Source organism: Lynx rufus, unplaced genomic scaffold (assembly GCF_022079265.1).
Source record: "Lynx rufus isolate CCGP_SWC_20201006 ecotype Redwood Valley unplaced genomic scaffold, mLynRuf1.p SCAF_7, whole genome shotgun sequence".
Classification (NCBI taxonomy): Eukaryota; Metazoa; Chordata; class Mammalia; order Carnivora; family Felidae; genus Lynx; species Lynx rufus.
Window position 1 is genome coordinate 77,420,495 of NW_025814889.1, and position 27,528 is coordinate 77,448,022.

The 27,528-nt window shown below is 39.5% G+C and overlaps 1 protein-coding gene across 4 annotated transcripts in view; it reads left to right on the forward strand.

The window, feature by feature from the left end:
- Nucleotides 1–27,528, forward strand: part of DIP2B (disco interacting protein 2 homolog B) — a 226,551-nt gene that overhangs the window by 175,310 nt on the left and 23,713 nt on the right. For all 4 annotated transcript variants that reach the window (XM_047066255.1, XM_047066257.1, XM_047066256.1 and 1 more), the window contains 13 exons: nt 530–632; nt 1,769–1,833; nt 3,873–3,966; nt 4,455–4,574; nt 6,163–6,277; nt 7,102–7,241; nt 7,901–8,037; nt 11,060–11,140; nt 14,308–14,435; nt 16,226–16,340; nt 19,897–20,098; nt 24,782–24,891; nt 25,014–25,094. In XM_047066255.1, the coding sequence (XP_046922211.1) occupies nt 530–632; nt 1,769–1,833; nt 3,873–3,966; nt 4,455–4,574; nt 6,163–6,277; nt 7,102–7,241; nt 7,901–8,037; nt 11,060–11,140; nt 14,308–14,435; nt 16,226–16,340; nt 19,897–20,098; nt 24,782–24,891; nt 25,014–25,094 (1,491 nt within the window). The remainder of the gene's footprint in view (nt 1–529; nt 633–1,768; nt 1,834–3,872; nt 3,967–4,454; nt 4,575–6,162; nt 6,278–7,101; nt 7,242–7,900; nt 8,038–11,059; nt 11,141–14,307; nt 14,436–16,225; nt 16,341–19,896; nt 20,099–24,781; nt 24,892–25,013; nt 25,095–27,528) is intronic.

Genomic DNA, 27,528 nt, shown 5'->3' on the forward strand with positions numbered 1-27,528 from the left:
TTTTGATTTAACAATCAGAAGTTGCTGATCTTGGTAAAAAGCGACTTGGATGGAACATTGAGGAAAAAGCAAAATGAGAGTTGATTGATTTATAGGAGTGAGTAGGCCATCTCTAGGTGTTCCCCTCCCAACCTGGGAGCTTCTGACAGACAGGAACCACACCTTACCCACCTAGAACTCTGCAGTGCCCTGCTTGCCATGTTTTTGATACGGTGCTTCCATTAATGCAGCTCAAGTCACTTGTTTGTTTAGCTTCTTTAACAGCCACTTGACACTGATGACTAATTAAACTTGTAAGAATTTTTCACACATCCTTTCTTGAGTTTTGTCACTTGTCAATGCTATCTTTGCGTGATTAGAGTTTGGGGCCCTACTGTATAGTCTTAAATATTCATATGAAACATATTAAATGTAGCCCATTACCATGGCTTATCTGGGTTTCATTTTGGAATTCTAGTTTGTCATTTGAAATAACCCATTTTATTGTGTTTCTTATGCTTTTGTTTTTTGTGATTTTTTTTTTTCCTAGTATAAAACAAGCAAAGAAGGGAGTGTGATGGGAGTTACAGTATCCCGCCTTGCGATGTTGTCTCACTGCCAAGCTCTGTCCCAGGCCTGCAATTATTCTGAAGGTCAGACTTCATCTCGTGACTGCCCTCATTGTGAGCTTCAGATATATGTGACTGTGAGCAGAGTGCTCAGATTGGATTCCAGTTAATGACCAAACCCAGAGTGAAGTACTTTAGGACACATTCTTGGCTTGCTTTTGCTTTTCTTTTTCACAAATATGCTGTAATTTAAAGGAACTAAAATGCTGGGCAAACCAAATATGTAGAGCATGATTTCTAGAGTGCAGAAATAGGAAACAAATTAAAACCATGTGTTTATTAGCTGCAGAATGTTACATATCTCCATCTCCCTGTGTTTATAGAGCTGACACCAGTTGTACATTTGGAGTTAAAGAAATCCAGCTACCAAAAAGCACAAATTAAAACACAAAAATGTATTCTGTATTGTGAAAGTTTAGATGTGTTGATATAGTATAGTGACTCTTTGCCTTAGAATGTTCTTTGCAATATTAAATTTTTTAGTACTTTATTTTCCTTTCATAAAATGAAGCAAGTTATACATGTTCATTATAGAACAGCATTCTTGTCTGGTAAAATGCATATATATAATGGAAGCAATCAAAAGCCAAAAAAATGGGGATTGATTAAATTATAATATGCTCAAGTAGTGGGTTATACCCTGAGGCATTAAGACTCCTGTTCTTGAATATTAAAGATCTAAGGAAATTATTTCAATATATCATTAAGTGGAAACAAATTAGATACAGTGCAGTATGCCCGTTTTGTTATGGTAGATATCTGTCTAGATATAAGGATGCTTAGAAGTATGTGTAGATCTATATAAATATATGGATATACACCAACTTTTTTTACTTTCTCCAGAAAGTATAATTTTTTACATGTGTTTCTGAAACATGCAGTTCTAAAATAAGCATGTGTTCCTTGTATAATTAGGAAAAAAATATTACCTCTTGGAAGACAGTGCCTATGTCATAATAAGTTTCAGACTCCTTATCTCTTCTGTGACCTTGTTCCCCTGTGATCGGTCCCCTAGCCAGTTTGAGGGGACCCTCAAGTAATCAGAAGCTTTTAGTGATTTCTTCAGAAGTATAAAATCAGTTGTTTAATAGAGACAAATGAAACACATCTGCTGCTTAACACTGAAGATGATTTCCTTTTTCCTGTTTTTTCAATCTTAGGGGAGACAGTGGTAAATGTTTTAGACTTTAAGAAGGATGCCGGGCTATGGCATGGCATGTTTGCGGTAAGCTCCTCAGAATTATGGCCTTTAGTGTAAATTGTGCTTATAATTCAGGTCGGTATGTAAGCTGTGTAACCAGAGCATCTCCCAGTGGTTATTTGAAATGTAATTCCCCCAAAAATCAATAATATTTTCCAGAAGAATTTTGTAATACAGATGGTAACTTTTTTAAAGGAGAATGTAATTCTGTTTATTCTTCAGTGTGTGGTTGGACATACTCTTCACATAACTGTGTAGGAGAACTTAGGATCAAAAATTTTTTAAACATCTGCTATGACGGCTCAAAACTATTATAGTACCACTTTTCTACAAATGACTATATATGTATGATTAAAGTACATTTGAGATTTACTTCTTCTCTTTTCTGAAGAAAGGATTTACATGAATGTATTTAGATCCTGGTAACTGTGCTTAATGACATCTAACTTTTCCATTGGGCAAAATATATTGAATGACTCCAAGCAACAATTAAAGAGTAAAGTAACAAGGTAGATCAGCTCCTTTCCACAATAGAGGAACAGGTAACATGCTGTGGGAGTTAGAGAAAGGTGAGTCCCTCCCACCTCCAGCATCAGGCCATTTTTATAGAAGAGTGACAATTGAGTTGGACTTTGAAAAATGGGCAAGATTTAGCCATATGGAGATATCTTGTGGGTGGAGGTAAAGAGGGGACATTTCAATGGGAAAAACTACTGTATATAGCCTGCTGATTTGGAGGGAAGAGAGACAAAGGGTCCAAAAGTTGAAGAGGACCTTCAAGAGATTGTCTCTTCCAACTTCCTTGCGTATTGCAGGAATCTGAGAAAGAGTAGCAAATGAAGCCTAGGGGAAGAGAAGGAGGATCCCTTTTCACCCAAGACACACTTCAAAGTAGTAAGAGCCTGTTCCTTCAGTGTACATAATTTCTAGCTCATTTCTGAAGCCCTTTTGATTGGTTAAAACACCCTTTTGAGGGGTTAGAGAGAATTTTCTACCTGTGATACAAAGAGCAAGATGGGGACGTGTAGAAGAACTAGTATTAACACCATTTTGTCCTTGAAAATCCAAAAATTTGTCACCATAGCTAGAAACGTGGGGGAAGGAGGTAAAAGAGGTTTACAGTGGTGTCTTGTATTTTGGGGGGTCACTTAGGTGATGATCAGAATGGCCAATCTAAATACCAAGACTTAATTACTCTGTGGGCTGGATCTCTTTGGGAACCGGGGTCCTGTGTATATTCGGTTTGGGGGGCAGGAGAGACACCAAATTCCATGACTCGCTCAGCTCACTCAGCTTTATCTACCCAAACACTTAAGAAGTCTGAGCAGATCCTCCTGTAAGAATCAGGGAAATGCTGATTTCTTGCTTTGTCATAGCCAGCTCTTTGTGGGATGTAGTGAGCATGTGCATGATGAAAGTGTTTAGCGGGTTGGAGGGCAGTTTGGCAGTATCTGGTGAATTTTAAAAGCACATATCCTATGACCCAGCAGTACTACTTTCTGTATCTGCTGTAGACAGACACTTGCACACGTGTGCAGGGAAGTGAGTATAAATATGTTCCTTGAGAAACACTGTTTGTAATAGCAAAACGTTGTCAATGATAGAGAAATGCCTAAATAAATTGTGCTATAGTCATACTGTGGAATAGTATGCAGCAGCTCAGGAAGTATTATGTAGATCTCTTATACTCGTGTGCACAGATTTAGCTCTAAAACATTTTAAGTGAAAAAAAAGCAGGCTGCCAATCTATGTATGATATGATGCCTTTTAATGTTAAAAATACTTTTATCTTCCTTTGGGGACAAATATATATGAGTTATACAGCAAAAGGGCCTGGAGGATACATGTCAGTTTCATAACCGGTAATCTCTGAGGAGGAGAGGAACGAACCAGGTTTAAGGGTAGATAGCAAATAAGACTTCAGCCTTAGAGTTAATATTTCAGATTTTTTTTCAAAGAGCATATGTTACTTCTGTGCCTAAAACCATTAATGATAGTTCAGTTTTTAAATGCTGAGTATGTGTTGGGTATTGATTACTTTTTGTCTTTCTTTGCTTTTTCAGAATGTAATGAACAAGATGCATACAATTAGTGTACCCTACTCTGTTATGAAGACTTGCCCGCTCTCTTGGGTCCAGAGAGTACATGCCCACAAAGGTAGTTGCACACAACATCTGAGCTTTAATTATGTGACTGTTTGAACTGAGATTTCAGGGATTTTCAAATTGCTCTTCTGGAGACATAATTCTGTGCCTTGGTGGCTTGACGGGTTTTAGAGTTCAGTCACTATCAAATTAGGTATGTTGTCTGTTTCATCTCACTGGATGTCCTTTCTTATGAGCCGAGGTGAATTTGCTTGAATCTGAACCCTGAATTAGATTCATTGGGTGCTTCAGTGTTCAGAGTTTCCTTGGCCGAGCTATGTGGCCCACCTGCAGGTCACAGTAAGCAAAACAATTGTGCGTCCGTGTCAGTTGCTACTGCTTCAGAGCACCTGGCACAATTTCTTTGAAGCCTTTTTTATTTTCTCTAAGTGAAAATCATGATCCCTAAAATAAATAAAAATGTTTTTATTATAGTGTATTAAATTCACACCAATTTTAGCATGTATGTGTGTGTTAACTTTATCCGTTTTGAATTTATAGCCAAAGTAGCTTTAGTAAAATGTCGAGACTTGCATTGGGCTATGATGGCACATCGGGACCAAAGAGATGTCAGCTTGAGTTCCCTCCGGATGTTAATTGTAACTGATGGAGCTAATCCCTGTGAGTATTTCTAGAGTGTGGGTGTGGGAATAGCCTTTCCTTTGGTAGGTTGAGGTTTTTCCCCCTTTCCGTAAGCATTTTTTTACATCTGTATTGAAATGTAATTCACATACCATAAAACTCGTCCATTTAAAGTGTGTGGTTCAGAGGCTCCTGGGTGGCGCAGTCTTTTAAGCATCCAACTTCGGCTCAGGTCACGATCTCACAGTTTGTGAGTTCCAGCCCCATATCGGGCTTGGGATCCTCTGTCTCCCTCTCTGCCCCTCCCCCACTCGTGCTCTCACTTGCTCGCTCTCCGTCAAAAAAACATTTAGTAAATGAAGAAATGTATAAAGAAATAAGTGTGCTGTTCAGTGGTTTCAGGATATGCACAGTTATACAACTGTCACCATGAACTAAGTTTAGAACATCATTACCTCCCCCCATTAAAACAAAACAAAACAAAACAAAACAAAACAAAACAAAACAAAAACATAACCATTGATAGTCACTCCTTATTTCTCCCTCTCTGTTCCCTAGCCCTAGGCAACTGTTCATCTACTTTCTTTGTCTACAAACTTACCTACCCTGGACATTTCATATACTGTATGTGGCCTTTTGTGATTGGCTTCTTTCACTTAGTATGTTTTCAGGATTCCTCAATGTAGCACGTGTTCATACTTCATTCCTTTTCGTTACCATATAATACTCCATTGAATAGATATACCACATTTTATAAGCTTTCAGAAACACCCCTTCTTGCTCACTCATTTGTATCCTTTTTCTATCATGTGACTATAAGGAGTGATAAGAAGTTGACTTGATGTAACCCAAGTGTCTGGACTTTATATAAATTCCCCCTATGGACAAATCAAAGGACTTGGGGAAAGCTTTTGGAAATCTTACTATGTTACCTGCTTTTCCCTCCAAGCACAAACACCTGAGCCTCCACACAGTAGAATAAGGTAAAGTGTTAGAAACTATGCTCTCAGGGCGCCTGAGTGGCTCAGTCAGTTAAGCATCTGACTCTTAATTTCGGCTCAGGGCATGATCCCGAGGTTATGGGATTGAGCCCTGCATCAGGCTCTGCACCGAGCATGGAGCCTGCTTAAGATGATTCTCTCTCCCCCTCCACCCCTTTCCCCTGTTCATTCTCTCTCTCTCTCTCTATCTCTATCTCTGTCTTTCTCAAATTAAAAAAAAAAAAAAGAAACTGTGCTCTTTGCTGTAGTGCATTTCTGTCAGTAGTCACAATGGTATAAACACAGATGTGGGGTTGACCTTAGAAACAAATCTGAGATTATCGCATAGAAGAGAATGGCTGCAGTACATCTCTGCTATTGATTGCACAGTTTGGTAGGAGCAGCCCTATTCCAATTTGTGACTTTAAATAGTGTCAGTGACCTTTTATGGGCTGACTGAGCATTTATTTGTCCTTGAAATGTATCCACCATCTCACAGGCACAATAAAATATCTGTATGGAATTAAGGAGGTACAGTGAGAGTTCTCATGAAAAGCAAATGTGTTGGCTCTCCACTCTTTACCAATTTTCTACAGTAATGAAAATCACAATTTTAGCTTTCACGTTGATTTGTTCCAACTCCTTAGGGTCTGTGTCATCCTGTGATGCCTTCCTGAGTCTATTCCAAAGCCATGGACTGAAACCTGAGGCCATCTGTCCATGTGCTACTTCTGCTGAAGCCATGACTGTCGCAATCCGCAGGTATTGTGCAGAATGTCAGTGTTCTTGATGTATGTTACAACTTTAATCAGATGTGTGCTATTTACTGGGCGATGACAAGAGGTGCTAACTAATTTTCTGCTTCATCAGCCTAAAAGTGAAAATGACTTTGTAAAGCAGTTGGAAGCATCTCATTTATTTTTCCCACTCTTGCCGTAAGGGTAACTGGCAAACTGAAAATATACTTTAATTCTTCTCTCATAGTTGTGAACGAGTTCTTTTTCTGCATTGTTTTGCTCTTCAGACTCCTTAGTTAGCATCTTAGATGAGAAATAGGCTGTCCTTGTGGCGCCTGGGTGGTTCAGTCAGTTCAGTTAAGCATGTGACTCTTGATCTCGGCTCAGATCATGATCTCACGGTTCATGAGTTCAAGCCCCATGTCGGGCTCTGTACTGACAGCATGGTGTCTGCTTGGGATTCTGTCTCTACCATTCTATCTGCTTCTCCCTTCTTCCCTGTCTCTTTTTCTGTCTGTCTCTCTCTCTCTCTCTCTCTCTCAAAATATATAAATTATCTAAAAAAAAAAAAAACCCACAAAATAGGTTGTCCTTGGTTACAGCTGAAGTGTGGAAAGTATACACAAGCCAATATATTCTTAATAATAGATTAAAATTTACTTTTTCCACCTGAATGAATGTGGACCATGCTTTATACATGTGAATTTGATTAATTTAACATGTTTTTGGCGGAGAAAATGAGTATTTTGTGTGTGTGTTGTAGTCAGAGGAAATTTGCTTTTATATGTACATACTTTTACGTTGATATCATTTAATTTGCCAAATTTGATGAGTTTATTTTGTTTTCAGGCCTGGAGTTCCAGGGGCCCCTTTGCCAGGAAGAGCTATTCTCTCAATGAATGGATTGAGCTATGGAGTAATACGGGTCAATACTGAAGATAAAAATTCAGCACTGACGGTCCAGGATGTGGGCCATGTAATGCCTGGTGGTGAGTCCTTAGGAGCACCATTTGGTTTTTCAAAAAGATTTGTCATTAGAGATAGTAGAACCTGATAAAAATGAGATCCAAAACCAGGAATAAAAAATTTAGTTCTTAGCCTCTTAACTTCTCAAAGCCTCTCTAACAGTTCAGCGATTCTAATTATACTTCCTTTCCAGCAGTATTGTATGATTTCATTATGAATGATTCCATTACAGTTGTTCATATGGAAAGCTTAAGTACTGAGTTGCACTAAAGTTGTCTGGTTTTCACCGTAATTGCCAAGACACTGGGACTGGCAGAAAGTTAGAGCTCAGTGCTCCCGTGAGTGTTTGAGTTTGATTTGCCCAAGGGTAAATGAATTTCACCTGTTTCTTTGGACACTGTAGTCATTTTTAACATGTTACTGTCTTGGAAAGCGGTGGTCTGCATCTGTCGTAGTTTTATTTGCTGAATTTTAAAAATAACTTGTTTATCATCGGGACTAAAAGATGGGAATTCAGATATACCTATGTAGTATCAGGTCTATTTTTGACATTCTTGTTTGGCATTCTTACTTAATTCCGTTCAGTAAATGCAAAACTTTCCTGGGCTCAGAAGGATGAGGCTGTTATTTTACAAAGGTTTTCCAGAATCTCTGTCTCTTAACTGTATTTTCTGCACCCTAGGGATGATGTGCATTGTGAGACCCGATGGACCTCCCCAACTCTGCAAAACAGATGAAATTGGAGAAATCTGTGTCAGCTCTAGAACAGGAGGCATGATGTACTTTGGGCTTGCTGGTGTGACAAAAAATACATTTGAGGTACATGATATTAAATTTGGGGGGGAACTTATCTAGTGAGGTCAGGGTGTCACTAGGTCAAATGACCTGGCTGATGGGAAACAGCACAATATAGCAGCTGAGAAAGTGTATTCTGGAGCTAGGCTGCCTCAGTTCAAATCCTAAGTCCGCCACTTACTCGCTGACCTTGGAGGAGTTGCTTAACCTCTCTGTGCCTTAATTTCCTTATCTTTAAAATGTGAGGAACCATAGTACATACCTCATAGCATTGTTGTGAGGACTAAATGAGTTAATGTTTGTTTGTTTTGTTTTTAACATTCATTTATTATTGAGACACAGAGAGAGACAGAGCATGAGCATGGGAGGGGCAGAGAAAGGGGAGACACAGAATCGGAAGCAGGCTCCAGGCTCCAAACTGTCAGCACAGAGCCCAACACAGGGTTCGAACTCGGAAACCGCGAGATCATGACCCGAGCTGAAGTCGGATGCTTAACTGACTGAGCCACCCAGGCACCCCAACGAGTTAATGTTTGTAAAGTGCTTAGAACACCCCTGGTGCACAAGAATTACTGTTTATCTGTTACATAAATGAAGAGTAAAAGGCCTCATAAAAGTTCACTCTGGTGAATATGCCATACTTTGAGTTTCATAAGCCCCAAAATTTAATTTTAAGAGTACAGTGACAGCAGATCCATCTCTCCAGAGTAGACTCAAGTTAGCTGAGCCTATGAGGACTGATGCCAACCAGAACACCAAGTTACTGATGAAAAACTGTCCTGTCACAGGGGCAGGTTGCTTCCATTATTCAGTCTTTCATTCAACACATGTTTACTGAGCACCTTCTGTGTGTCCCAGCAGTATTCTAGATGCTTGGTACCTCAGGAAAACAAACGGAGCTCCTCAAATAACTCATGTTCTAGTGAAACCAGCACATTGTTTTCCTGCGGACAGTTCTGAGTGTAAAGACTAACAGTAATGAAAGTTTGCCTAGTGAGGCTGGAAATCAGAACAGGCATAAGGAATTATCTATATTTCCTAATTGGGATTAACCTGCCACAGGGTAGCTTTTAGGGAACAGAAAAGTCCATCTTATGGGCCATGATATTATGACCAACTGCCAATTTTCAGTTCTTTGAGCTTCCTTTTTCTATACTTGACTCTCAGTCTCAGTATGGCAGGGCATATCTATCTACCATACCATTATTGGCACATACCATTACATAATTATGTTGTAATAGACCTGACAGGAGAGTATTACCTATATGAATAGTGTGGTAACTGGAAAAGGTGAAGAGCTCCTGGGCTGTCCATCATCTGTTTACACAGCCTAGAATGGTGTAAATTATTAAATGTCTGTCTGTTGTGACCATCCTTGCATCATCAGTAACACTATTACATTCTTGGCCTTCCTTCAGAAGTTGAGATCCACTCACCTCAATAAGAGTGGGCATTGATAAACTCTTAAAGCACGCGTTTACCGCCAGTAACTTTGCTCTCACAAGTGACTAATTACTTGCGCTGTCTATACATTTCACTAATTTAAATGTCACCCTAAAAGAAAAAAAAATCTCACCCTACTCTTCTTCTTTTTAAATGCTTGGACTACATATGTTTCCAATATCTGGATTTTTTGTCATTCCATTTTCCTTACTATAAACAAGATCCTCAAGCAGTGTTTGAAGACACCGATAGTATTTTATTACATTGCCTTTCCGATAAGAGCAACTGCCTAGCCAAAATTCTCAGATTTTAATATCAAACTGCCAGGTCCATAGTGATGAAGGGATTCTGAAATCTGCAGTATAAATTTAACGATAGGGAAGTAGAATAAAAATCCTAACCAAAAAAGGAGAAAACAATTGCCTTTTGTTTGGGTTTGTTTTGGGTTTTTTTTGTTTTGTTTTGCAAATTGAAGTTTCTAGTGTTTTCTTACTGGATTTTCTATTTAAATCTTGAGAGAGTTTTCCAATGCGGTTAACCTTTCACTGGGACAGAAGACCTAGTAATGACTACAAAACGAAGCAAAGTGTATCTTTAAAAATAAGCTGCTGGTGAGAAAAACTTCAAAGAGCTCATGCCTTTTGTACAAATACACCAAGATCTGTACAGCAATATTCAGTAAAGCACATTTATAACAGTAAAATTAGATGGCCTTCCTCACCGGAAAGACGGCTTACATTCTAATAGTACTAATTCTTGTAGTTTCCTGAGTACCGATTCTGAGCCAAACTCTGTGCTTATGCCTGCAAATCTGTTTACGTTCCCTGAATCTTTACCCTAAACCTGTGAGAGGCATTGGGAGCTCTGTTTTATGGCCAAAGACACTGAGGCTTCGAGGAGTCCAGGAACTCACTAGTCAGTGGCAGAGCCAGAAGTTGAACTTTCATCGGACTCCAAGGGCTGTTCTGTCTTGTCCCCCATGCGATGATATGTTGCAGGACTGTTGAACAAAGGGAGCTAGAGCAACTGTCACCAACTTGCAGAGATATCCCAAATACATATGTTATGTGAAAAATATATACTATGTGAAAAAGCAGGTTGTGAAACAGTATATGTAATAGGATTCTTTTTTTTTTTAATAAATTCTTACTACATTAATACATGCGTGTAAAAAAAGTCTGAGAGATATACAGCAGATTGTAAATGTTTCTTTCTTAAAGGGGTGGGGATACTGAAGTCATTATTTATATAATTTTAATTTTTCAATAAGCGTATATTACTATTATAATTTTTCTAAGACATTTTAAAAATTAAATACAGGGCGCCTGGGTGGCTTATTTGGTTACACATCCAACTTTGGCTCAGGTCATGACTCGTGGATCATGGGTTTCAGCCCCGTGTGGGGCTCTGTGCTGACAGCTCAGAGCCTGGAGTCTGTTTCGGACTCTGTGTCTCCCTCTCTCTCTCTATCCCTCCCCCACTCATTCTCCGTCTCTCTCTCTCTCTCAAAAAATAAACATTCAAAACAATTTTTTTTATAAAATAAAAATCAAATACATATTTTAAGAAAAACCTAAGATTTTCACTGCTTTCTATCTTTTAGGTAATTCCAGTCAATTCTGCAGGCTCTCCTGTTGGGGACGTCCCCTTCATCCGGTCAGGATTACTGGGGTTTGTAGGACCGGTAAGTGATGCATTCATGTTTGTTTTGGTGTATCTGATCCAGATATTTAGACTTTACAAGGTTTTCGTCACAGAACAGAACAAATTCAGATTAGTTCAGAAGTGTTAAAGAGTGTTACAGAGTGGTTTCTGTAAGAATGTCATAAACTCACCTAATGTTTATTGCTTTCATTACCCACATTCACTTGACTCCTTTAAGCTGAGATATTTTTTATTTTCAAAAATTCTTTTCATTTAGTCTTGCTACATTTCTTTGATTTGATTTGTATGTTTCAGTGAGTTAGAAGAGCGCTAAAAAAAAAGTTACCTTCAATAGCAAAGGGAATGACACCTGAGAGGCTCATTTGGTTAAGCATCTGACTTTGGCTCAGGTCATGATCTCACGGTTCATGAACTTGAGCCCCATATTGGGCTCTCCTCTCTCAGCGCAGAGCCCACTTCAAATCCTCTGTCTCCCTCTCCCTTTGCCCCTCCCAGCACGCTCTCTCTCTTAAAAATAAATAAACATTTTTAAAAAAATTTTTAAATAGCAAAGGGAAGTCATAATAGTGTGCAAAGCATTTTCATACAAATTATCGGCACTATACCATGTATAATAATAAATTTTTCAAATATTAACAGTTTGTTTTCCAGCAAATGGTGTTCACAGGCACTGGGTTCATGGAGACCATTAAGATACAAAGTCTGTTCTCAGAGAGTTAACAGTTTTGTGAGCCCACAAAGAAGGCAGAGAGCCAGATTATGAAGGGTTTTGCATGATGTTGTGGGAAGTTTGGGTTGTATTTTGTAAGTAACAGACATTTTTGGTCATAGTTAAACCCATATGTCTCCATCTACCTCTCTTTTACCTCCCTACTCTTTCATCTCCTCTTACCAGCTCAAGTTACATAAGAAAAGACCTAATTTTACTTCTTCCCCACCATTTATGGGGGCAGGGGGTGTGAGGGCATGCCACTAGGATGATTGCTATCCTAGAAAGAGAAGTCTGTACCTACTGTCGTAACTAATCCTGTCAGCACCAAAAAATTCTCTAAAACCTAGCTCCTTTTAAAGCTTACCTCTCCACGACTGAAGTCCAAGATGGAGCTGCAGGATCCCGTCTGCATTCCAGAAAACGGGACAAGGGAAAGAGTGTATCCCACCATCTCTTAAGGAAGATTTCCTGAAGCTACTGAGCAACATGTCATATCTTTTTTTTTTTTCTTTTTTTTTACATCCAAATTAGTTAGCATACAGTGCAACAATGATTTCAGGAGTAGATTCCTTAGTGCCCCTTACCCATTTAGCCCATCCCCCCTCCCACAACCCCTCCAGTAACCCTTAGTTTGTTCTTCATATTTATGAGTCTCTTATGTTTTGTCCCCCTCCCTGTTTTTATATTATTTTTCTTTCCCTTCCCTTGTGTTCATCTGTTTTAGTCCTATCTTTAGTCCTATCTTAAAGTCCTCATATGAGTGAAGTCATATGATATGTGTCTTTCTCTAATTTCACTTAGCATAATACCCTCTAGTTCCATCCACGTAGTTGCAAATGGCAAGATTTCATTCTTTTTGATTGCCAAGTAATACTCCATTGTATATATATACCACATTTCCTTTATCCATTCATCCATCGATGGACATTTGGGCTCTTTCCATACTTTGGCTATTGTTGATAGTGCTGCTATAAACAAGGGGGTGCATGTGTTCCTTCGAAACAGCACACCTGTACCCCTTGGATAAATGCCTAGTAGTGCAATTGCTGGGTCATAGGGTAGTTCTCTTTTTAATTTTTTGAGAAACCTCCATACTGTTATCCAGAATGGCTACACCGGCTTGCCTTCCCACCAACAATGCAAAAGACATCCTCTTTGTCCGCATCCTCGCCAACATCTGTTGTTGCCTGAGTTGTTAATGTTAGCCATTCTGACAGGTGCAACACCTTTTATCTGAACCGGTCTGAACTAGTCCCGTGGCCACACTTAACTGCAAGGGGGCGCTGAAATGTAATCTTTATTTTGGTCACCCATGCCCAGCTAAAAATTCTACTGCAGTGAAAGAAATGGAGAAATGGACAGAGCAGTGTCTGTCTCATTCTCTTTACTTACGTCCACCATAGCACTTTTCAGACTGTGTTGGAAATGGCTGGTTCTTTCCTGTCTTCACAGATTAGTGTGTGGTTTCTTGAGTCTAGAAGTTCTATCTTACTTACATAACCCAATCAGCATATGGCACTACATTGCGCTCAATAAATCACTAAGTGACATTCACGTAGAGATGACTACTAGATAATTGAATATGTATAAATTGTCCAGTAAATTTAGGACTTGTGTAATGAATGGAAAAGTCAATTTATTGCAAATGGGTCTAGGAGAATTTTTGAGAAGTATTATTTGTACAGTGATGTCTTTAGGGCGTTGACAGCAACATTTCCTGCAGCTATGTTATCTTCTTGGAGAGACTCCTATAGTGTTTCTCAGACCTTTCTTTATTAGCCTGTTTCTAATCTTGCCAGATGGAAACAGCATTACCCTTATAAATCTCAAACAGGTGTTCTCACATTCAGCTGTTTTCATCTCTTCCTAATTCCAGTATTAAATAAGTTAACAATTTTTTTCTTTCCATCCATCTCGTGAATAGGTACAAATGAACTAATACGACATAATCATGGCTGAGAAAATAAAATATGCTTGTGTGGAATCCTAGTTGCCTTCTTTCTTTTTTTTTTTTTTAATGTTTATTTGTTTTTGAGACGGAGAGAGACAGAGCGTGAATGGGGGAGGGTCAGAGAGAGAGGGAGACACAGAATCCGAAGCAGGCTCCAGGCTCTGAGCTGTCAGCACAGAACCCGACACGAGGTTGAAACTCACGGACCGTGAGATCATGACCTGAGCCAAAGTCGGACGCTTAACTGACTGAGCCACCCAGGCGCCCCAGTCCTAGTTGCTTTTTTATAAAATTCCTCCCTAAGAATAAATATAAACAAATTCTTTTCTTATATACTGTAATTTTTGTAAAATGCTATAGATTCCTCCTCTGATCTCTGAGATATGAAACACTTTCTTCAAATCCATAAAATACAGTGTTGTTTTCTTACATTTTTGATGAACTATATTTCAAAGCAGAAAGTAAAATACCTGTTTTTCTATTTAAATAATGGAAATCAAGGTAAATTTTTATTACCTTTCAGGGCAGTTTGGTGTTCGTGGTTGGAAAAATGGATGGGTTACTGATGGTTAGTGGTCGAAGACATAATGCTGATGACATTGTTGCTACTGGATTGGCTGTTGAATCAATAAAGACTGTTTATAGAGGAAGGTGAGTAGTACAAAATTCAGATGTTAGCACTTGCAGTGGAATCTAAATGTATCTTTACAGGGTAATTTGAGTTGTATTCTGTAGAGCAAGTGATTGGGGTTTTTTTTGGTTAAGCATAGCAGGAATTGGGCTTTAAATATTTATCTCAACATGGCTGGGTTTGGCTGAAATTGAGAGGAATAAGATATAACCATATCCTGTATTTCAGTTTTTAATTATTACTATTTGTTGAATACTGAGGAGAATTCTAAAACGTTGAACTTCTTACATTCCATCAATATAGAAGTAGTGCCATTCAGACCATCATCTAAGATAGATGCTACTTTGTAGGAATTTTACATCTGAGAACTGTTTCTCTTATAACTCATCTCTAAATTGTTATAACATTTTAACACAGAGATTGACATAGTACCTAAGTGCTAATTTCAAATTCCATGGATAAAGTCAACTACAAACCCTCTTTTCTTTGCTTATTAATACAAGGAAAGATATTTGGTACATACTTGAGTAGTTGATGTCTATCCAGTAGTTTATTTACAATCATGGATATGTATCCTTAAAGCATTCCTGGTATCCCTTTAGTTTTTTAAGAAGTAGGAAAAACTAATGAAACCAGTAGAGAACCAGTTCCTAAAACGTGTAGTGTTTATAATAACGTGGCTTCCTCTGAGATGTAAACTCCGTGGGGCACTCGACCTTCTGTCTTTGGTCACCGTTATATCCCCGGCACTCAGCACAGCGCCTGGCACACGGTATTCAATGAATATGTGTGGAAGGAAGGAAGGAAGGAAGGGAGATGGTCCCGCGTGCTGGCACATTCAGCTCTCCGGTGACTTCCCGTTCTTTCGTGCATCCTTTCAACAGATATTTATTGGGTGCCAACCGTGTGCCACTATCATGCATGCTCAGAGTGTGGCATGTGGCAGTGAACAAAACAGGCCAGGTTTCTGCCCTTGTGAAGCTCACGTTCTCACTGCAGGAAACCGAGAGTAACTACAAAGTCAGGGACAGAGAGAACATGTGAGATGGTGATAAGGGCCACGTAGAAAGAACACCCTGGGGGTGGGAGTGCACTCGCCGGTTTCTCTAGGGTGGTCTGGGAATGCCTCGCTAGTAAGGGGACGTTCGAGCGGAGACCTCACTCAGAACATCCCCCTCCCCTCAGCCTGCCAGGTCCCCCTGCCTGCCCTGGCCTGGCTCTGACCTCTCCCCACCACTCTCTGCTTACCACTCTGCTCCAGGCACACTGGCCTTCTTGCTGTTCCTCAAACCTGCCAAGCTCGTTCCTACCTCAGAACCTTTTCGCTTTCCGTTCCTTCTGCCCGGAAACCTCTTCCTCCAGATCTTCGCATGGCTCGCGTCCTCACTTCACTCAGGTCTCTGCTCCAGTGTCCGCTCCTCAGGGAGGCGCTCCCCAACCACCCCGCCTTCAGGAGCGCAGCCGCCCCGCATACCGCTCTGCCCCTCGCCCTGCCTTGCCTTTCTTCCTGGTGTAATACGACATGACGTTATTTTTATATTTATTTGTTCTGTCTCTGACGTGCAAGCTCCATGAAGACAGGGACTTTGTCTTGCTTACCACTGCATCCCAACGTTCGTGCCAGTGGTGCTTACTAGTACATGTTTTTTGAGTCCTCATTTTGATGGTAATGACTGTGGCATTTTCTTTTCGAAACCACTCGTTTCTGGGTAGTGTGGTGGGGACAGCTCCTCTCTGTAACTCCAACTGAGCAAAGCAAATAGGACTGGTTGTGAAGGGAGTCCTGATGTGTTTGATCTGTCTCTCTTAGAATTGCTGTGTTTTCTGTGTCTGTATTTTATGATGAGCGCATCGTGGTGGTTGCGGAACAAAGACCCGACGCCTCAGAGGAAGACAGTTTCCAGTGGATGAGCCGTGTGCTGCAGGTGAGCGCGCCTGGGGTTATTTGTCGGAGCAGGTTGGCTTTGTTGTCAGAGGTGGTGGCAGCCACTGATGAAGCCTCCTCTTTGTTGGGCCAGTCATGCCACCGTATTTCTTCCTGCCAGTAACTGCTCAGATATTCTGGGTACTGTTAGCAAAGTAATATAATCGGTACCATTTCTCCCTCCGGACTACATAGGATTTTCCTGCTCAGGTTGCCAAGAACAATTGAATTGACCTGCCTCAGCAAATTCTCTCACTTTTTTTGTTCCTGAGTGTTCACTGCCCGTGAAAGTTTAAACTGACCGCGTGTGCAGTACATCTTTGACAGAAATCAATCCACTTGTCAACAACGTGTGTGTAACCTGGTGCCTAGTGTGCAGGGATCCCAGCAAACGTAAGATGTCATTTTTGCTCTGAAGGAGCTTGCCTGTGGAGTTAGAGAGCTGGAGAAGGAGAAGATCTGGGCTCCATGTAAGGGATATGTCACTAGTAGTTGGGGGCGGCGGGGGGAGAGTGGGTAGGAGGCATAGAATGATGAAAAGAGCCTAGTCCTCATTTGAAATTACAGCCTTTGAATCCCAGCACCTCTCCATACCAGATATGCACCTTTAGGCAAGTTACTTAACCTCACTGAGTTTATTTCTCAACCCATAAAGTGGGGCTAAAACGATCTTACGGAGCTGTGGGAAGGATTAAATGAGATCACTATTTGAAGTATACTGTGTGCATTCAGTAAATAACGATAGTGATTATTATTAACATCAAAAGTAATCGTAAGTGTAATCTTCAATAAGGAGTTTAGAGAGACCCACTATTTTCAGTAACATTCCCTTTCATTCCACAGTTATTGTTTGCTGCATCAGCCATGGTCAAAGGCCCGTGAAGGCTGGAACCTCCTCTCCTGATAGTCATGCTAGCATATCAGCATAGTATAGGCCCAGCAAATATTTGTTGGATAAATGTATGATCCAAAGAAAACATGGACTGTCCTTCACAAAGAAAATTCTATGTTATTTTAAATGTTCCCAACATCTATAAACTTGTCTACTTGGGGCGTTTAGATGTATTCACTGCCAGTTAGTAGTCATGTTGTAGAAATAATGCAAGCCTGAGATGAGTGATAGGGCTAGATAACTTTTAAGATTTCTTTTTATTCTCGAGGTCTGTGGTTCTGAATTATCAGCTGGCAGAGCGTAGGCTGTTTGTAGTGACAAGATAAGAAAGAAAATCTACTGAGGATGGGATGGACAGAAAAGACTGAAGAGTGGGGGTGGGCTGATCTCTGAAAGATGGCTAAGAATCAGACTTGCATAGAGAGTGTTTTTCATATCACTCATGTTTTCAAATAAAATGTTTATTTCATTCAGAATAAATTGTGAGGCATAATGGTAGAATGTTGTGATGAATTAGATGTTTTTTCCTTATGATAGGAAATTGCCCAAGGCATTTCTTACTTTTCCCTGGAAAGCAAGTATAGGAATTATATGCAGGAATTATTGCAAAATTACATGCTAAGTTACTAATCCAAATTCTTGTAAAAGTCATTCAGGGTCTCATTTGGTCATGGAATAAAAGGGCATTATTTCCCTAGTCTCCATAGCTTCTCAGCCTAGAGCATTTGGAGCTATACAAGAAAGGTAAGGACGCCGTATGTTCTGGTAGATGAGAGAGCCCAGAGGTTAACTCCAGATCTATGTATAATATGAACGAAATACTTAACTCAGCACCTTTTAAAGAAAGTAGTCAATCGATAACTTGCCAGATGGTGTATTTTCAGTGGGGAATCTAGGCTATATGTAATAACATTTGCTAACTCTCTGTATATTCTTAAACCCAGAGACATAGGAACCCTGCCAGACTTTCTGTTTCCCAGTTGTCTCTGTTGATTAGTAGGATACTCTGAGGAATATGATATTCATGTTTCTTCCTTTGCCCTATTAAGTTGTTTTAATAAAAGGCCTTGTCTGTCTTTTATGACTGTTGGTCCATTCTTCTGAGGCTGTATCTCATTTTCAGAAAGACTTATGAGTGATACAGTAGAGTTCTCTTGGCTGGTATGTTTGGAACCGGTATTAATAGTTGGTCAGTTTCATTATTATTTTTTTGAGAGGAAGAGCGTGTACAAGCATGCACATGCGAGGGGGAGGGGCAGAGGGAGAGGGAGAATCTTAAGCAGGCTCCACGCCCAGTGCGTTTTAAAAGGTGGTTGAAGCAGAGAATCATAAAAATGAGAAATTCTTCAAGTATTAAATTTTAACCCAAAACATACATATCCTCCTTCATTTGATAGAGAGTAGCATGAATATGCATACACCAGTTTGCATTCCAGTCAACCTTCTTCCATAAACCACATCACATTGCATGGTTTTGGTTTCTGTTTTCATTTGTTAGACTAGAATGCAAGTATGTGCAAAGGGGCTAGAATACATAATCTTTTAGAATTAACTTGTGTCTATCAACAGTAGTTTTTTAGGAGCTTACCTTCAGTGAGTCTTTCCAAAGCGTAATTCTCTCTGTCCTTTTATGCTCAGTTTTATCAATTGATATAATAGTTAAATTATGTGAACACAGAAACAAGCACAAACGTAAAAGGTGTAGAAGCAAGCCAGCTGATGCTCAGCGAGGGCACAGGTGCATGGCTGGGAGCGGAAGTGCACTGAGGAGGCCAGTGGCCTCTGGGGTTCAGTGTGTAGTAGCCTCACCCCATTGTTTTGCAGATGGGATTCTGGGTAACTTTGTGAACCATTTAAGCAGGGGCCCACTTCCAGTGCTTCTCATGTCCATAATAAAAATACTCTGCCTCTGGGGCACCTGGGTGGCTCAGTCGATTAAGCAAGCATCTGACTTCAGCTCAGGTCATGATCTCACAGTCCGTGAGTTCGAGCCCCGCGTCGGGCTCTGTGCTGACAGCTCAGAGCCTGGAGCCTGTTTCAGATTCTGTGTCTCCCTCTCTTTCTGCCCCCTCCCCCGCTCATACTCTGTCTCTCTCTCAAAAATAAATAAAAACATTTTAAAAAAAATTAAAAAAAAATACTCTGCCTCTATTGAACTGAGCTATGTTGTATATTAAAAGAATCAAATCAGGTGCCCGGCTGGCTTAGTCAGAGGGGTGTGCAACTCTTGATCTCGGTGTTGTGAGTTCAAGCCCCATGTTAAGCGCAGAGAGTACTTAAAAATAAACTCTTAAATAACATAACATAACATAACATAACATAACATAACATAACATAACATAACATAACATAACCAACACAAATTTCTAGGTGTTGGACATTATCCAAGAGAGAACATACTGAGGCTTACAAATCAGTATCCACTTGTGTCCATTTAGATCGTACCTTACCCCTCTTCTGTTGATCGCTGCCATTGCTGAAAGAATTAGGTAACTTCAGGTGTATGAGATCTTAATAATCTAGCAGATTCTAGACCTAGAATGGATTCTAGACCCAGAATGGATAGAAAAGGAAAAACCCTAGAGTAGAAAAATGGATTATTTTAGGAGGATGTCAAATGTAGTAAAATTAATCTCACTGAATATTTTTCTTTGTATCTTTCTAGGCAATCGATAGCATTCATCAAGTGGGGGTTTATTGTCTCGCTCTGGTGCCTGCCAATACATTGCCAAAAACTCCACTGGGAGGGATCCATATATCTCAGACGAAACAGCTCTTTCTGGAGGGATCTCTACATCCTTGCAATATCCTCATGTGCCCACATACATGTGTGACCAATTTGCCAAAACCCCGGCAAAAGCAACCAGGTAATATGCTAGCTTTGAAAACATCATATTAAAATTAGAACTTCAAGAAGCTGACTTTTTTCAGCGTGATTCTTTCTCTAGATTTGGACTTTACGAAGACTAGTAACACAAGAATAGCATTAGATGACCAAAAGCAGGGAGGATTGAGAACCTGCAGAATAGCCTTCTCTGACTTTATTCCTGGCTTCCTCTTCTGAGTAATTCTCAGTAGCGTGCCTCCATGTCCCCTGGATGTATAAAGGATGGGGTCAAGATGATCAAAATCCCACTGGTGGGACTGGAATAAAACAAGTTCTATAAGAGAAGGTTCTGATAATAATAAGAATAGCTAGTATTTATTGAGTGTTCAGCAAAAGCCAAATACAGATTAAGCATTGGACATACGTGATCCTGAAGTGTTAGCCCCGAGCTGTGGAAAATAAAGTTCAGAAAAGTTAAGAATTGTGCTCAAAGACATGTAGCTAGTTAATGGCAGAGCTGAGATTCACACCAGTTGTGACTCTAAAATCCACACTCTGAATCACTGTTATACTGCCTTTCTGTTGGGAATCACTTACCTAGAGTCATCCCGTATTCCTTTTAAGCTTTAGGGGTCTAATTTAGGCCTATAATACCTGTAGGGAGCAAGATAACTTAATTTTGAAACTTTGTGGATTGTAAGCACAATATAAATAATGCATTTTGCATTTGCCATATTCCTGTGAATTCAAGATGCAAGTAAGTACGTGTGAATTGCCATATGGAAAATAATCCATTTCACCTTTTTGCCTACTTTCTGAGGTTAAAGGGCTGAGTCGGAGGCTAAAGGAAGGAGTAATTGATTGGTGGTCAGTCATGTTGAAATATCTGTTCACCCAACATGAAATCATTAGGTTTTAATGCTATTTTATTTTAATGGAGAAGTTAATAAAAGGATCTTAGTTTCCTGAATGCCTGAAAACAATCAAGAGCCAAAAAATCTGGCCTTTACAGAACCCGCCACCACCACCACCCACTCACCCACTTGCATGTGCATGCACACATAGACAAACAGAGTGTACATCAGCATGTTGGGCTCCAGATGTGTTGGGGAGAGAGAAGGTAGTGGGGAGTTTAGGAAGGGAAGGGTAAGTGTGGCAATTAATCATATTTCTGTAAGACAGCTTTTGCTGAAAGGTAAACATGATGTACAATAATAAAATACAAGGTAAGCCACTTACTTTCTAGAACATTTTTATTCTAGACGTGATTCTACCATTATTAAAATGTTAACGTGCTCTGCTCTACGATAGTTACTTCAGTCGTCCGGTGGCTGAAGATGATGTCCCAGTTGTTTATCTAGATATGACTGTCAGCTCATCAGCTAGCCTTATCTTAGTAACAGTAGGTATGGAGCTAAAGTATATATGGATATTTACCAGTTTCTGCTTGTGGAAATAAGTTTCTGAACGTAACTCATCAAGAAATGTATAAGAAGTGCCTCTATGTTGCCTTCCCAAGCATCTGGCAGATGCATAGAACACACAGCTCCTCACATCCTGGTTTACTGAAGTCCTATGTTCATTTGTCATAGGAGTAAAAGCCCATTTTTTTAAGTAGTTTTTAATGTGTTAAGTATCTTTTTTTAATTGAAATACAATTAACATACAGTGTTATATTAGTTTTAAGTGTACAATATGATGATTCATCAGTTCTATACATTACTCAGTGTTCGTAACAATAAGTGTACTCTTAATTGTCAAATCCTGGTTTTTTTTTTAATTTGTTTAGTGTTTTATTTTTGAGAGAGAGAAAGACCGAGCATGAGCAGGGGAGGGGCAGAGAGAGACAGAGACACAGACACACACACAATCTGAAACAGGCTCCAGGCTCTGAGCTGTCAACACACAGCCCAGCCTGGTGCTCAAACTCACAAACTACGAAATCATGACCTGAGCTGAAGTCAGACATTTAACCAACTGAGCCACCCGGGTGCCCCTGTCAAATCCCATTTTAAAGAGCATTTAATCTAGGATTCTTTTAACAAAAACTTTATGTCCTAGTAGATGTTTAAAAGTTGCCACCTAGAGGCACAGTAGGTGCTTAAAACATTGCTTTTGCTAGTCAGATTTCAATCAACTTTATTGAATGATAAAACCGACATAAAAAATTTATTCCTAAGCCCCCAGAGGCATGGTATCTGCCTGTGTGATGAAAGCATTAGGTTTGGATGGAACAGAACTGTTCCATGTGTCTCCTCATCATGGGACCAGTAGCTACTGGGCCATATTTTTCTCAAGGCAGATGGCAAAAGCAAGAAGGCAAGCCAAACCATACAAGCATATTTAAAGCTTCTGTTTGTGTCATGTCTCCTAACATGTCATTGTCCAAAACAAGTCAGACCATGTCCAGAGTCAGTGGAGCAGAGAGGTGTGCTCCTCTTATGTAATCACAGCAACAACAGGAAGGAAAGGAAGGATTATAAGAAAATAAAACAGTCTGCCACAGCCATCCCAGCATATCACCTCAGGGCCCGGTTAGGCCTCCTGACCTCCTGCCATCATTCTTGCATTCCAGCCAAGGTGGGGGGGAACAAAGGCAAGGAAAATTTAAACATTTTCTAGAAATTGTACATATTATTTCCTCATATATTTTGTCTCCCACAAAAGAATGTAGTCTTAATTCCAGGCATTTACTTATCCAGCTTAAAGCTGGGGGGTCTGTTACTAAGGAAGAAGAGGAGAATAGATGTTGGGATTGATGACTAACAGCTTTGCCACAGGAAATATACATAATTTTGTGGAAAAAATCAGAAGGTGTATTTACAGGTATAGCAAGGTGTCAGCAATTAGCCTTCTAGATGTTATTGCTGTTGGTTATTTTTCACTCTCTGTGATCCTTAGACTTAAGAAATGCACAAGAAGGACCTCAAGAAATTGCTGCTGAATTATTTTTTTGTTTTAAATTACCCTGAAAAATTCACTTTTAAAAATGCACACCTTGGGGTGCCTGGGTGGCTCAGTCGGTTAAGGTCCGACTTCAGCTCAGGTAATGATCTACAGTTTGTGAGTTTGAGCCCCATGTCCAACTCTGCTGACAGCTCAGAGCCTGGAGCCTGCTTCAGATTCTGTGTCTCCCTCTTGGCCCCTCCCCAGCTTGCACGCGCGCTCTCTCTCTCTCTCTCTCTCTCAAAAATAAACATTAAAAAAAATTTTTTTAAAGGCACACCTTTATAACTTTTATAGTCTAATTTCAGGTTTGGGTAGCTAACACAGTCAGATACACTGTGAGTCCTTGTCTATATAAAAGGCTATCTCCAATATGATCTATCTGTAACTAGTTACACATCTTCTTAGGAAGGAGTTCTACTGAAAATTGCGGTAGACACTTTGTAGACAAAAATTGTTCAGCAGAGTGTTGGAGTACTTTATGCTTCTTGAGTTTTTTAATTTGATTTGAAAAAATTTTTTAACTTTTCTTTTTGAAATAATTTCCCACTTAAAGTTGCCAAACAGTACAGAAAATTCCCTAACATCCTTTATCCAAACTTCCCCAAATATTTATTTAAAGGGTAAGTTTAGTGATTTTGTTCCAGCTGTTCCAATACATTTAGGATCAACAGATCTGGGTAATAAAAGATATTTAATATGAATTCATATGTAGCATTAGCATTACTCAAAACTTAGCTGGCAGTGAATTTTATTATCTTTTAGCCATCTGCCTAGTTTAATACGATACAGTCTTCAAGTGACTATCAAAAAAGGCATACAGCATCCTAGCACTTTTTTCTTGAAGAGAGGGAGAGTTCTGCCTTTTTATTTGGAAGTGTCAAACCTATGGACAAGTTGAACGAATACCACAATGACACCTGTATACTCCCCCTTAGTGTCACTAGTTGTAAACATTGCTTTACTGAACTCCTTGAAAATAAATTGCAGACATCACGACACTACACCCCTAAAAAGTTCAGTAATGTCATCTCCAAAGGAAAAAAAAAAAACTCCTAAAGTTTTCCTAATCAACCACAATGCCATTATCCTATTAAGATATTTAACCTTAATATAATGCTATCATCTAATAATACACAGTCTGTATCCAGAATTCTTCACTTGTTTATTATAGCAGATTTTTTAAAATTGAGTATCCAGTCAAGGTCATGCATTGCATTAGGCTGCCCTTTAACTTAGAAGTTCCTAACCTTATTTTCTCTTAAAGACATAGTTTTTGAAGAATCCAGGCCAGTTGTCTTACAGAATGTCCCACAATCTGGATGTCCTTACTCACTCTTTATAAAGCACTTCTGAGATTCCTGAAGAACCCACTTATAGGGTCATACTGTGATTGGAGCTGATGAAATTATTTGTCAGTAGGAACCAGTGGAACCAACTGTCACCTGAGAGTAAACTCCCTTATACCCAAGATAACAGGAGCCCACCTGCTCCCCTCCAACCTTGCAAATCCCAGTCTCTTCTCTGCTTCTGTTTTTTTCTAACACTTCCTACTACCTGACGTTATTTATCTGTGTATGTATTTATTGGTTGCCTTTCCCCACTAGAATACAAGCTGTTTGTCTTGTTTGCTGCTGTGTTCCCAGTGCCTAGAAGAATGCTCAGTCTATATTGTTGAGTGAATATTTGAAGTAGTTTGGGTCAGTCTGGAAATACTTCGGGAAGATGTAGTTTGAATTACCATCTCCAGAGAGTTGATCTTTGCCTTTTCTTACAGGTGTAGGCCCTGCTTCTGTGATGGTTGGGAATCTGGTTGCTGGAAAACGCATAGCACAAGCTGCAGGAAGGGATCTTGGGCAAATTGAAGAGAATGACTTAGTGAGGAAGGTAAGTGTTCAGATGTGTTGATTTTTATAAACAAATGAAGGACAGGTGGTAGATGGAAGCTGCATTATCCAACTTTCACAGAATTACTGACCCTGATTCTTGTTTCTGTTTTACAACTTCAGCACCAATTTCTGGCCGAGATTTTACAGTGGCGAGCCCAGGCAACCCCTGACCATGTACTCTTCATGCTGTTAAATGCCAAGGTATTGAAAATTCAATTGCATATCTAATCAGATGAACATTGTGGTAGGATCTTAGGCACTCGTGATCTCTTTCATCAGAAAATTTCTATTGTCAACTCTCAGGAAGGAGTTACTGCTTCTTCCTTGTTTTGACATATGAGGATAAATTGTGCAATCACTTCAAGGTTGAAATGAGACCTCCTGGAGTGTTATTTAATGCTGGCTCTCCTTGTGTTACAGTCAAGTTGCCTTTATTCAGTTCCAATAGGAACAGTTGGGCCAGCAATGCAGCTCCATGGATCTACAGATATATAGGATGCATTATGTCATGCCTTCTTTTACCCAGTTTGACTCTTAATTTTTTGACTTCCCCCAGGAAGAAAATGACTTTAGAGAAACATTTTCTAAAACAAGGTTATGTTTACTATATACTTAAACGATTTATTGCTAACAGATATAAAACAAATTGACAATTATTCAAAAGTACATTTAACTCCTACTTTATAACAGATGGTTCATCAGAATATTATATTTTTTAAGTTACGCATTCTGTGGGAAGATGCTGATATTTGTTTTATGGCTGAATCAGAGGCTGAAATTACTGTGACCATGGCATATAACATTATGTGCCACCATAGGGGGAAGACTGGAGGGCCTATTGAAATCCCCTGGGGACTTATCTAAAGGGTCCCCTTCTGCCCAGACCCCCCTAGATTCTGATATATTTTATACAGTTTGTACAGAGATTATGTAGTGATAAGACTTAATGAGGGGGAATATGCTGTGCATCTTAATGAAAAGTCATTAAAAATCGTCAGAACCATTGCTCTCTGGTAGAAAACTTTGGGATTTGCTTGCTCTGCCTCTGTGTGAAGTGGGTTTCCCTCCAATCACATGGATTCATTAGGGTCCTCATTTCAGTAAGAAGATGTCAATCCTGCTTACTTCCCCACTCCACTCCCAAGCTGGGCTACAGTTGAAGCTATAGCCCCATGAAATCTGTACCCCAGGTATTTGTTAGAAAGCATAAGTTTAAATTTGCTTCTTGGTTAGAGAAATGATATATATTTAGTCCATTTATTCTGCATATTCTAATATTTTACCTTGGATTAGCCCAAACCGTCAGAAAGCTTAATAACCGTATCACATTGTTCCCTCATGCCCAGAAAACCGTTTTTATCGAAGGTTTAGTTTGCTGCTGTACCATGGACCGAAAAGAAGAATATTGTAAGATGTAAGAAATGGCCTTAAGAATTTAACCCTGACTTTTGCCAAAGGGATATCCATTTTAGTGTTGAAACCTTAATGTCCAACAATAGGCAACTGACTAAATAAAATATAGCATATAAAATTATGGCATGAAATACTATGCAGCCACAGAAGAATATTTGATTATGCAGAAAATATTCATGATGTATAAGTAGCAAAAATAGTTTATAAAAAACTTCAGTAAAATAATCAAGTACCTACTGAAGACCCTGTTCTGGGTGCTATAGATTTCATAGGTCATTTTGAGGTTGAGGACACTGAGGCCCAAAACATAAAATAAACTTCCCTGAGGTCACAGTGCTGGTAAGTAGTAGGACTAGGAAATGAGCTCTTCATTTGAACCCAGCTGGCTTCTGAGCCCACATCCTTAATTAACCAATGCACCCTATAGCTTCTGGCAGACAGTATAATATGGTAAATTTTTTTGTTAATGTTGCATGTGAATTTACATATAATACCTAACTCATTTTTTAAAAACCAGGAAAATATACACCAAAATGTTAGTAGTGGTTATATCTGACCTATATTTTACTTGTCTATATTTTCCAGATGGTCTGTATTGAACATGTGCTATTTTATATTAATGAAGTTTTTTAAAAAATTTTGTTTAGTTTATTTTTGAGAGAGAGAGAGAGCACAAGCAAGGGAAGGGCAGAGAGAAAGAGGGAGACACAGAATCCAAAGCAGGCTCCAAGCTCCGAGCTGTGAGCACAGAGCCCAACGCGAGGCTCAAACTCACAAGCTGTGAGATCATGACCTGAGCCGAAGTCAAACGCCCAACCAACTGAGCCACCCAGGCACCCCTTGTATTACTGAAATATAAAAGTTATTTTTAAAAGAAATAGCTCAGGAAAACTTGTTTTTCTTGTGAGACTTTTTGAGATATAAAGTTACAATAATTAAGATAGGGTAGTATTAGCACAATAGGCAGAGAATAATTTGGTTTTATGTAGTGAAATTGAAGATAGGCGTACCCAGTGACCCCGCAATTCCATTTCTAGGTCTGCACCCTGCCAAAACTCATATTTATGCCTGAGGAGACATGTATGAGAATGATATGAATTCAGCAGCAGCAGAATGAATGAATAAATTGTTATATGTTTATACAGTGGAATACCACGCAGCAACAAAAATGAGTGAACTACACCATTCCCTAGGGCATAGATGACTCTTAAGATAATCTTGA